The sequence below is a fragment of the Phocoena sinus genome, chromosome 9 (genome assembly GCF_008692025.1).
Source record: "Phocoena sinus isolate mPhoSin1 chromosome 9, mPhoSin1.pri, whole genome shotgun sequence".
NCBI classification, from domain to species: domain Eukaryota; kingdom Metazoa; phylum Chordata; class Mammalia; order Artiodactyla; family Phocoenidae; genus Phocoena; species Phocoena sinus.
Genome location: NC_045771.1, coordinates 86,068,463 through 86,081,149, shown reverse-complemented (window position 1 = coordinate 86,081,149; position 12,687 = coordinate 86,068,463). Strand labels below are relative to the sequence as shown.

Genomic DNA, 12,687 nt, shown 5'->3' with positions numbered 1-12,687 from the left:
TCATCCCTCGGTACCTGCAGGGATTGGTTCCGGTACCCCCCACTGGGGATACCAAAATCCTCTGGTGCTCAAGTCCTTTATATAAAATGGCAGAGTACTGTATAGTTGAAGAGATTAGGCAACAGTGAAAAGAATAAGCTCTACGTAGTTGAGCTCATGATTCTGGTTAAATAGTAGTTGTAGTACGTTTAGAAAGTACTTTCCTCTGTGGTATGGATTTGAATGGGCTAGAAATTGAAGCGTTTGTTTCCTGATTTATAGAAAATTCCCTCAGGTTAAAAGAATGTTATCAGTGTAGTGGCTATTAAATTGTGTTGCATTCCTGAGTTTCCAGGCAGCTTGGGCCAGTTGGCTTGGTAGTTAGTAGTAATATGAAGCCCAACCCCCAAACTTCATTTTTATTAGCCTTGAATTGATGATCTGGACATATTAATAATGGTATTACATGAAATAGTGAGATTTAATATGTTCATTATTTTAAAAATGACTCAGTTTCTAAGAATAGTTCACTCGTCCCATAAGAAGTTATCTGGTATATTTAAAGCCATATGTCCTAATTTTAAATTGGCTACTGTAACTATGGGGGAAGAAAACCCAGGGAACACAATTTGGTTCTTATTTCTATTTCACCATTAACCCTCCATCCACCTTCTTAGAACTAATTCCAAGCTCATTTCTTATATGTGTATGCTTTTGCTGTAGTTTCAGTTACTTATTGTAAGGGAGTGAAGTTGTTAGACCCCTGTGTTTAGTCTACCATTTTTTTCCTGGTGGTTTGAAATATTTAAATCTTAAATTACTCTTTAAGTAATTAAGTCACTTGCACACCATTCCTTATATGTTCTTACAGTTTAACTTCCTGTGCTGATCTGGGCCTGGAAGAATCCAAAGTAACTTGTCAAATAGGTCAGAACAAGGAGAAAGTCATTTTAGACAGAGGAATTATCACCAGGTCTAGAAGGCAAGCATGAAAATATATTTGGTAACCCACATGGCCTGACTGTAGGATATGTATATGGATGGCAGATTGGAGTGGGTAGGTTGTGTGTGGAAGAAGGTAGAGATGATGGATGCTACTGATTATAAAAGCAGTGAATCTATGTTAAGGTTGTAAAAGAAGGTCTTTTGTATACTATGCTGATTAAACTCTTTTCTTACATAGTAGGAAATCATTAGAGATTTTTTAAGAAGGAGAGAAACATGTTGAGGTCAGTATTTTAGAAAGATAAATGGTGAAAGTGAAGAAATAATAAGAGACTGTCAGAGTAGTCCTGGTAGTAGATAATATGGGCTTGCGCCAGGTCTGTGGTAGTGGGGCCAGGGAGGGGTTATATGAGAGATGTTTTGGCGGTGTGACAGGTAGATGCATTGATTTATTCATTCATATTTATTGAATGGTTCCTGTGTGCCAGGTAGAGAATTTGTGGTGTTGGGAAAGGAAAGGAGACAAAGATTCTAGGGTTCCTTGCTTAAGTACCAAATTGGGTAGATAATAAAAGAATAGTAGATTTGAGGAGGAAAAATGCATTTTAGATTTGTTTTCCCTGGAGGTAGTTGTAACAGCTTCACAGAAGAGCTTAAGCTTGGTTCTGTATTTTCTGTTTAGTATCTTGAATTTATAAAAAGAATTGAAACTGGGTGTCTTGCCTTTACTTCCCTCTGTTAGAAATAACAGAAGTAAAATTGCAGCTGTTGTTAGTTTAGAATCCTATTTTAGAATATTTAAATTTTGCTTTTCACTTGAGTCAGAAACTCAAAAGATTGTCATTAGCACTTAAAAAATAAATGTTAAAAAATAAATTTAGGTATTTATGAGTAAAAATGAAGTAGAATCACAGAATTTTCCCTTCACTAAAAACCAAATGAAAATAGGAAAAAGTGGGTGGGGGAAGGAGAGGGCAAAAAAATGGAATAGAAGGGCTTCCCTGGTGGCGCAGTGGTTGAGTGTCTGCCTGCTGATGCAGGGGATGCGGGTTCGTGCCCTGGTCTGGGAGGATCCCACATGCCGCGGAGCGGCTGGGCCCGTGAGCCGCGGCCGCTGAGCCTGCGCGTCCGGAGCCTGTGCTCCGCAACGGGAGAGGCCACAACAGTGAGAGCCCCGCGTACCGCAAAAATAAAAAAAAAAAGGAATAGAAGCACACGAGAAAGGGGTATGTACAACCTTATGCGAAACACTTCAAAAAGTGGAGGCCAGGAAAGAAAGAGAAGATACTGGGTGTATCTGTCAAGGTTTATAATTCCATCCCCATATCCCAGCAGCCAGACTAAGGAAAGATGAGGCCTGCAAAACAGGAAGTATCCTCACTAACACTGTCCAGCGAAGCAGATGTAAGAGGTGAGTAGGAAGCATAAAGTCAACGAAAAATCCTTGAGAAGACCCGCATACTAATGCTGAGTCTCACACTTCAGGGAGCATTGACATTTTGAAAGGCACTCTTGTTAAGGGCAAGAACCAAAGCCCATGAAGGTAGGATAGCCCTCTGACTGGGGGGATGGATCCTGGTATAGGACACTTAATGACGTTTCAGCAGTGGCTGTACGCAAAGTCCAAACTAAGCTTTCTTTGTCCATTTCCTGCATTGATGGGTTATAGAAAAATAGATTAAAAGCAGTATCCAGATCTCAAATTGAAGTTTGTGTGTGGTGTGTGCATGCACATATGTGCATAGAAATAAAAATGTTCCCAGCTAAGGTAAAAAGGATGTTGAAGTTGTCAAGGAGAATCCATTAGATATCAAAATAAGTAGGAGCTCAGTGTAGCACTCCCCATGTTAAACACGATCAAGATTTTTTTAAAAGATGGCATGGCAACTCTACAAATACACTACAGGAAAAAAATAAATGAAAGAAATGACCATGAAAGGACAATAAGACTGTCCTACCTAAGCATAACTTGTATCCCTGGAATAGAGACTCCACCAAATGGAACAGAAAAAGATTTCAGAAATATCATGCAAAAATTACATTTGCAGGTTGAAATGCTCTGAACACCAGGAAAAAAAATTGTGAAATGTTGAAAAATGACTACACCCTAGTAGTTAGTAAATTCAGAAATAAGCAGAGAATTATTTTGGCATCCTGGCCAAAAAGAAAATCTGACCTATATGTGGTGTGGGGGGGAATCTAGCTGACTGCAAACTTCTCAGTTACGTACAATTTCAAAAGACATTTGAACAATATTTACAAAGTTTTGATAACAAAAAAAAGTATATATCAAAAGTATTATACTCAGCAGTATCAGATTTGGTTTGACTGCTAATAACAATGGTTAAAACTATAAGGATTTATAATCTTGGATACAAGAAATATGGAGGTAGACAGTCAGAACTGGTAAGGTGGCTTCATCCGGCAACCTAGGTTCCTTCCTATCTATGAATACTCCTGGCTTCTGGTCTCAATATCACTGTCCATGGTGGCTGCTGAAGCTTTGGCCATTAAAACAGCATTCCAAGGAGCAGGAAATAGAAAGGGGGGAAAGAACCAAGGGCTTTCTCCAACTGAGTGAGATTCTTTTAAGGGGCCTAACTTGGAAGTTCCACCTAATACCGCTGTATCTGGACCAGAATATAGTCACAGCCACACCTGGCTTAAGAAAGGTCTTTATTTTGGGCAACAATGTGTCCAGCAAAACGTTTGCAAAAGGAAAAGGAGGATGGAATAATGGGAGTCAATTAGCGATCTTTGGTGATTTTTTTTTTTTACAGGTGTCCTCTTCTTTATCAGCCCTTTCTTCTTCTCATGTCACCTTGACTTCTATCTCCTCCACTTCATTTAAATTGCTCCTCCCAAGTTCATTCTAACCTCTGTTTTGTTTAATCCAGTGATCTGTTAGCAGCCTACTCCTTTGTAAAAGACGCTCCTCTCTTGGATTCTGTGACATCACACTCACCTGCTTGCTTTCTACTCATTTTCTGTTCTTGGCCTCTCTTGTTTCACTTCTCTGAATAGTAGCCGACTTGAGGCTGAACCCTTTTCTTCTCTAATTATACTCTTCTTAGTTGATATGTCAGTCACGTGATTTTATTGAAGTCATCTCTGAGCACAGGTCTTAAGTATACTTCAGTTTTGACAAATGCATATACCTGTGTAACCCACCTCTGATTTTAAATATTGACTATGTGTTCATGGCTTCTATACTCATATCTCCATCTTTATCTTGAGCTCGGACTGAAGTATGTAACTACTTGTTTGACATCTTTATTTTTATGTCAAATAGGTATTGTCACCTTAACAGGTCTAAAACTATTTTTTTTGTATTACTTTCATAAACCTTTTTTAAAATTAATTTTTATTGGAGTATAGTTACTTTACAATGTTGTTCATAAACGTTTTTGTAAAAAAAATATGCATCCATCTCAGAAAAATGGTTCAAACCCAAAACCTAGATTCTTCTTCCTAATCCCTCCCCCAACCTGCCCCATCCTAATCCATTTCTAGAGCTTGTTGATTTTACCCATAAATAAGCTTCCTTTCTGTTCCTTAAAAATTCTGAGCTCATTCTCACCTCAAGGTCTTGGTGTTTACTGTTCCCTCTGCTCAGAATGTCCTCCCTCAATTCTTAGCATAGCTGGCTGTCCTCATCCTTCAGATCTCAATTCACATGTCATCTCAGAGGGGACTTCTTTGGCTATCTTTTCCAAAGGTACCCCGCTCCATCCCAACTATATCTCCCTGTTTATTTCCTTGATAGCACCACCTCAACACAAAATTATATTGTTTGCTGTTCATTTTCTGTCTTCTTTTTCTGCATTGTAAGTTTCGTCACGGCAGGAACCTTGTTTCTTGTTCACTGTTGTGACCTTAGTGCCTACAACAATGCAATATTAGTAAGTGTTCAGTAAATAAATATTTTTATTAATATATTAATTTTAATTAATATATTAATATTTATTAATGTATTTATCAGATACTGGCTGAAACATCTCTAAAGTAGTGTTTTTCAAATTTTATTCATGGTATTTTTAATGACGTATAGGTAGCAATTTTTAATCTAAATAAATTCATTTTGATGATCTATTAAATCTTTAAACCATTTGACTATCATTTCATGCATTATCATTTGTTACCTGTAACACTAATTTAGTTAATGTTTTTACTAGAGGCCTGTAATAACATATCCATATTTGAATGATGACTGAATGGTTGATGTAAAAAATTTCTTGTGAGTAAATGAGGAAGTTAAACCATTTAGATTGTATTTCATTATTGATTTTTCCAAATGGCACAACAGTCAAAACAAGAATCACTTACACAATACACTATCAATTAACTATTTGAAGGACCTTTTAAGTATTTAAAAAAAGCCCAAAGGAATGCTACTGGTAGAGATTTTGTGGGTACGTGCTAAAGTTAAGAAACTTGAAATTCAAAGAGCTGCTTTTAAAGGACATACAGGGTGGGTTGGCTGTACACACCAGGAAGTTCTACAGAGGGTTTTGTGGGTATTAAGATTATAACTCTAGTTATTCTCAGATTTCACAATAGTACAACATGTTTTTATAAATACAGATTTACACAGAAGTTACTTGGCTGTAACTTCTTAGGTTAGGTGTTATCCTCTAGCCCTTAAATACACAGACTATGTGTTGGTTCCATGAAGGAAAATAAGAATTACAAATATTCCTTTTATGAACTGGTAAAATAGAAAGTGTGTACCTCTTAGATCTCATTTTGCATTTGATTTTTCTATCCTCAGATTGGAAATGACTTTAAACATATAGTTTGTGGTATTTATTCTTCACAACATTTCCATGAAATAAAATCCTGTTCCAGATGAAGAATTTTGTAAGTTTTCAAGAAATTGTAACAATTTATAGGTCATATGATTAGAAAATAGAAACCCTGAAACTAGTAGAAGGTTTCCTTCTGTCCACACCAGGCTCCTACCAGAATTTCACTTTTTTTTTTTTAACTTCAATATCAGTATGAAAAAATTTGGTTTGAACCTTAGTGTTTATTACCTTTTTAAGGACAGAATAGCTTTGTTCCTAGTTTCTGAAGTCTAAGAATTGCTTATTTTAGCCTTGGAGGAGGCAACTGAGTTATATATAACTTTAGCATTTAGGAATAGAAGTAGACTAGACTTTGCAGGTTTGACTTTTACTCCTGTTCATTGTACTTTATAGGTCTGCAAATCGTTATATATTGGTTGATTGAGTGACATATCAGCAAATAAACCAGCCATATTAATTAAACTTCACAATGTTTTTGTACCTTTTAGTATTAGGGAAGAGTATGTTTATATGCATGTCGAGGTAGTGCAGGAGTTTGACGGATAGAATTTTTAATTTCTGGCCTGCCAACTAAAAATTGTCACTCTCCATCTGGCACTACAAGAATGAAGTTGTTAGCCACTGTGGTCGCTGACCTTCAACACACCCTGAAAGGAGTTCAGGGTGGAGTTTGTGGAGATCAGGAATGAGGCACTCTGTGCTCTCGGAAAAACTGGCAGTACAGGCCTTCATATAGTTAGATATTTTCAGAAGATTTTATGAGCCCAGTTTCTTGTATACTTTCATATCTGGAAAAGCACTAAAATCATTCAGGGAGACATCTGCTCCTCGTGACTAGCAGCGGTCTTCTTGTGACTAGTAGCACCCTTCTGCCAAAATGTGTGATTAATTGCATGTATCCCCACCTTTACTAAAACCACATGTATACCGACCTCGCCCCCTACCTCTTCGGAGCAGTTCCTCAGAGCTTTGTGAAAGGCTAGTCTTCCAGGCTGTAGTCCTCATTTTGCCCCAAATAAAACTTAACTGACCACTCTCATTGTTGTGCTTTTTTCTTTTTTTTTTTTCAGTTGATAGAAAAATTAAATTCATTCATCTGTGATGGTACTAATACTTTGGTTGGCAGCTGTTTAATTTGGTTTGTAAACATTTGTGCTTAATATATACAGAAAGCTATCGGAGAGTTCTGAGGTAGTAAAGACATTGATTGGACTGCTCTCAAAGAACTTATGGATAGTGGTAGGGGCACATATAAAGACAAGTATACAGAAGTCTGTACAAAGCAGAACATATTAAGTGTAATGGGAATACAGAACAGGATGAGAAGTATTTAATGGAGGAATTTGGGAGAAACTTATAGAGAAAGTAGAATTTAGGAGGCCGTCTTGAAATCTTCCTTGTTTTGGAAAGAGAAGAACTGTTAATTTTGACACAGAGGTAGAAAAGTGTAGGAAGTGTGGTATGATTGAAACAGATGTATGAGAAGACGGTGAGCAATAATGTTGGGTAAGTAGGGGTTAGTGTGAGACTTTAGAGGGTTTAAATACAATTCTAAGTGCAGTGGGGAGTGACACAAGGTTGCTGAATAGCATAATAATGAGATTCCAAATATGTATGACTGATTTAACTAATGTTAATATTTTTGGGTGTGTTAGTAAAGGAATTCACAGGAACTCCTGTACATTATTCAAATTTTTATTTAACCTTTATTGAGTTGTGGAATATTTGACTAGATGGCACTGGTAAGAAACTAAGGCCCAGAGAACTCAGTAACTAATTCAAAAGCCCTAGCTCTTAGTGTCAGAACTTGAATCTAGAACCCAGTTCTCCTGATGCTTAGTCATTGCTTTTTCTCTGCTCTCCTTCCTCTTCTGCATGTTATAATGTGTTGGGTACTTAGTGAGACACAAAGGAAGAAGGATGCCTCTTTTTTTCCTTAAGAGTGTTTACATATGATTGAATGACATGTGTGGCTATATTGCTTTGCATTTTTATTTAAATACCAGATTTATTAGTACAAATCAGTGCTGGAAGAGACATCCAGCTTCAAGTGTTCCAAATAAACACTTACAGAAAGCTAGCTTCATCTTAGAGGAAGTAGGATTTGAACTGATCTAGAAGGATGGATGAGTGGAGAAAAGGAATGAGAATTACAGCACAAGTGAAGTTTCAGAGGTGTGCATAAATTATTTTCTGAGAGTAGTGAGAGTCATGCTGGAACAGAGAAATTTGTTTTAGAATTATGAGAGAAGTACATTGTAACATTATGTAGTATTCCATAGACTGATTTTTTTTTTTCTAACATAGGGAATGGTTAAAAACTTAATTTTTCTTTGGCTATATCTGTGTACAGAATACTTGTGGGTATTTGATAGTGAGATTCTTTTTCTTTCTTTTTTTTTAGAATTTTATTTTATTTATTTTTGGCTGCTTTGGGTGTTCGTTGCTGCACGCGGGCTTTCCCTAGTTGTGGCAACCGGGGGCTACTCTTCGTTGCGGTGAGCAGGCTTCTCATTGCGGTGGCTTCTCTTGTTGCAGAGCGCAGGCTCTAGGCGCGGGCTTCAGTAGTTGTGGCTCGCGGGCTCTAGAGCACAGGCTCAGTAGTTGTGGTGCATGGGCTTAGTTGATCCACAGCATGTAGGATCTTCCCGGACCAGGGCTCGAACCTGTGTCCCCTTCATTGGCAGGTGGATTCTTAACCACTGCGCCACCAGGCAAGCCCCTGATAGTGAGATTCTATTAAAGCAGACTTAACATACTGTCTCTTCATAGTCATCTTTTCCCTCTATCCTAGTCTTTGGCATTATAAATGCATTTTGTGTAGACCTTGACATAGTAAAGAGTAATTTCAGATGTTTTGACAAGTATGATGACTAAAGCAGCGTCGAGAGAATTAGCTCAGAGTAACTCTCTATGGCAATATTTAACTGTTATGCCTATGGTTAGCTCTGTGTTTTCACAGTTGGATTATTTTTATATCTTAATATCATTTTTCTATCAAATTATTTGATCAAAAATATTAAGATCCTCTGTTTAAGGTACCCAATAAGCTTAATATTCTACTTTTTTCTGTAAATTAATTTTAGTGTCAATTTAGCATAAACAGTATTTATCATGAACTATCATGATAAAAGATACTATAAACCTGTATTCCTGGACCGTTAGAATTAAAGAAGTTGGAAAAGCTTTAGAAATAATCTTTATTATTCATGAAATCATTTGTTGATTTATTATTTCTTGTTGTTTGTACTCATGTGTCTGTGCTTTGTCAGATGTCTGATTCAGGAATCTGTCTTAGCATGCTGTAAAACCTGTTTTAAAAATAGATATGAGCCACTCCGTGTCACTGAAAGGTTGTTGACACAATGGAAAAACTGTTAAATGAGTATGTAGAGCAGAACTTACCATTACCTGAAGAAAGGTTGTGTTTCTTTTTTTTAAACAAAATTGATTGAAATTTTATGTCCGTAAATCCAAATGAATATAATTAAAATATTTAGAACATTTTATGTACCTAGTGTACTGTTAGAGTTGATTTTTGAAATTTATTTCTTAGTGTAGCTTGGTGTAAACCAAAGTATATAAAAAAACTTTGAGATTATTTTATTTGAACCAGGTACTATTTTCCTCACTTCCACTGAAGCTTTTTCTTAAAAAAAAAAAAAATACTATTTATATGACCATTTAAATATTCCCCAAATATATTAAATATCTTATATATTTAATAGATTAGGTGAATAAAAAATCCTTTCACATTTTCTATATGAAATGCATATTATTTACACCACTGGGGATTAGAAAGAGGATCTTTATTTTGGTAGATAAGCTGGAATTTTTGTCAGTAAAGATTCAGTGAGATTAAAGGACAGTAAAGTGAAAAATTGATATTTTCATACTTTTTGTAGTTTGCATTTGGCAAGGTGGGGACAGGAGAGGGAGGAGAGTTATAACCAGTTTGGAAAACATAAACTATAGTCTTCACAGACAATTATAATGAAGGTGTAATGTTGTAATGAATAGTCTGCTGACCGAATCAAGGTAAAACCTCTAGGACAAAATGTGGTTTAAGTTAATGAATTACTCCCAAAGACCTCCAGGACAGAAAAACAAAAAATGGAAGATTTTAAGTCAGTAAGGACAAGCTTCCCCCCAGAACCCTGGTAAGAGAAATAAAGGTAGCCACATCTGACTGAGAAACTTCAGAGGAGGTGAACTTTGAAATCTCTAAATAATCCATGTGTATGGAGTGGGGAATTGACGTTGCAGTCTTAGGATAATCAGGTAACTATTTTTATTTTAACTGTCAACAAAAACTGATTGCACGTTTTTCTTCTCTAACCTGTTTGCCATGTTTAAAAAAGGAAATATAAATATTTCCCAGTTCCTGAATTGGGGAATTTTAAAATATAAAATTAATAAAATAATTATAATTGACCATCTATATGTACTAGACTTTGGTAAGCATTTATGTATATTGTCTTATTTATTAGTCACAAAAACTCTATAAGGGATAGATAGGTACAGTTACTCCTGTTTTATAAGTGAAAGAAACTAGATCATAGAGGTGAAGTGACTTCTTCAATATTGCATATTAGTTAGTGGAACCATTTGAATTCTCATCTTTTGACTCTATGCTCCTTCTCTTTCCATGATGCCAGGGAATTTATGAGGTTTTCAAAACATGGTTTACTTGAATTTGATCAGTTAAAGATGCAATCAGTATCTTAGGAAAGGTAATAAATAATCTGGTCTCTAACACTGTCAAAAATATATGCAGTCACAACATTGTAAATCAACTATATTTCAATAAAAGTTAAAAAAATACAGGCAGTAAGTAAATTCTGCCTTAAATTTTAGAAGTTGATCTGAATATTTGAACTTGCTGGTGATAATTGTCATTATATTTGAATCCTTATATGCTCCCAAGAATGGAGTATAAAGCCTCTGGTATTTTGTTTACTCTGGGCAAACTCTGTAGTGTTAGCATCTCGCCGGTTGCAGATCTGCATGTGCTAGGATTGGCTGAGCAGGGTGCTCTACTCTCAGAATTTTCTTGAGATCCTGTTTGGCCTTGGATGATCCTAATTTGTAATGAGTTCTGCAATGAATTGTGCGTTTGAACCTGTTTAAGCTCATCCTTAACACCTGCCAGAGATGCCCTCCATGCTGGTGTAGTATTAAGACTAGAAAAGTATTCCAGAGGTAACTGGAATCAGTCTGAAATTAATTTTCTCTAGGAGTAAGGAACCATTAAGTTTAGTATCCAGAAAGATGCTTATGAAGTAGTCTGTGGTAAATTTCTGAAGGTTAGCAAACTGTGATATCTGAGAAGTCCTTAATAGTAGCTATTCCTGTGTAATTAACTCTAATATTAGCTTAGTATTTAACATACATTAATTAGGTTTCTCTAGCTATTTGATTTTAGTTCAACTTTGTGTTTACTGAGCATCAGGGAAAATTAAATATGATTATAAATTTTGGAATCTCTATCAAGCCATCCTTTAGCAGCTGTAATTGATGCTAGTTCCTAGATAGAAGCTGAAGCACAACTGATCTGTTACTGAGTGAATGGATTGATTCCTATCATATGTGAATTTATAAATGAAAAATTTCCAGTATAACCTGGAAAATTCTGAAATTTATTTAAAAGACTTATTTTTTAAAAAACAATTCAACTATTTTGTAAGAAAATTTAAGTGTTATATTCATGTAGAAAGATCCTTTTCTTATGGCAACTGATTTTTGTTCACTTAAGGAAACCTGTTGCTAAAATAGTAATGAGGAAGGGTGTAATATAAGTATAGTCATACACCCCTGCTGTGCAAGTAACCAGAGTGCTATGTATACATGTTGTTCAGTCTCCTTTTAGAAGGTGGAAGTCAAGTCCTTTGTATGTTTTTCTCTCTTGCACAGCCTAAAATGACGAATGTGTGATCTCAGTGGAATAAATGGCGTCCAAAGTCACAGATGCTATAGTGTGGTATCAAAAGAAGGTAAGTTGATAGTCAAAGCTTTTAACCTTTTAAATGTTTTTGTTCTAAAAACACATGCTTTCTTTTAATACGATGGATTTATGTCAAGTATTACCGAAAATAAGAAAGGTGGTGCTTAGAAATATTTTTCTCTACTTTTTACTCCACATTATCAAAGTAGCTAGATTAATGATTTTTAGTTAAAATATAAACCAAATTTCCAGGATTATGAATACAGTTAGCATTTTATGAAAGCATTAAATTTTTTCTTGCATTTCTTTTGAAGAAAGCTAGATTAACAGAGCAGTTATAATTTTATAACAAGGGAAACTATAGTTTAAGTCTATTTCTTGTAAGTCATAATTCAACAGCTGAATCTTTTCAGTAGAATAAACCTTTGGAGACTGTATTTTTCAAACTGAAATATTAAAATGTTTATTTTGATGTTGTAGGAAAAGTCGTCACAACTACTTAACTAGCTGTGTCATCCTACGTTTCAAAATAAGCTTTACCAGTGTAATGTTTTGTTTATAAAGTACAAATTCTGATGCCTTTTTTGAAGATACAGTAAGCTGTTTATTCCTGAAGAGTGTTGTTTACACTCTTTAAAATGTATTGTTGTTTTATGTGGTATCTTAGATTTTTAGCTTATATAGTGAAGTATGTTTGTTTTCACATTTTAAAACGTTTTTGATGCCTTATTCATTAGGTTCCTATTAACAAAGATAATTATATATTTAAAGGTTTTCCTATGTATGGGAAAATCAGACAATTTTAAAATTTAGTTAAATTGTAAATAAGTGGTAAATTAGCACACTTTAAAGATTAGACATACCTAAGAATACAGTCTGTCTTTGGATGTGTCATTTCTTTTCTGGGTAGAACATACCACAGATATACAGTATCACATTTTTCTCGTAAAGTAATGAATTGGAAGTATTGATGTTGATCATACTATTAATTCAATCTTTTATGTTTTTATA

General features: G+C 35.3%; 1 protein-coding gene across 8 annotated transcripts in view; it reads left to right on the top strand.

Annotated features, from left to right (window-relative positions):
• PHTF2 (putative homeodomain transcription factor 2) overlaps positions 1-12,687 on the top strand; it is a 167,244-nt gene that overhangs the window by 18,800 nt on the left and 135,757 nt on the right. For all 8 annotated transcript variants that reach the window (XM_032642300.1, XM_032642295.1, XM_032642301.1 and 5 more), the window contains one exon: positions 11,646-11,725. In XM_032642300.1, coding sequence (XP_032498191.1) covers positions 11,681-11,725 — 45 coding nt within the window. In that variant the 5' untranslated portion in view covers positions 11,646-11,680. The remainder of the gene's footprint in view (positions 1-11,645; positions 11,726-12,687) is intronic.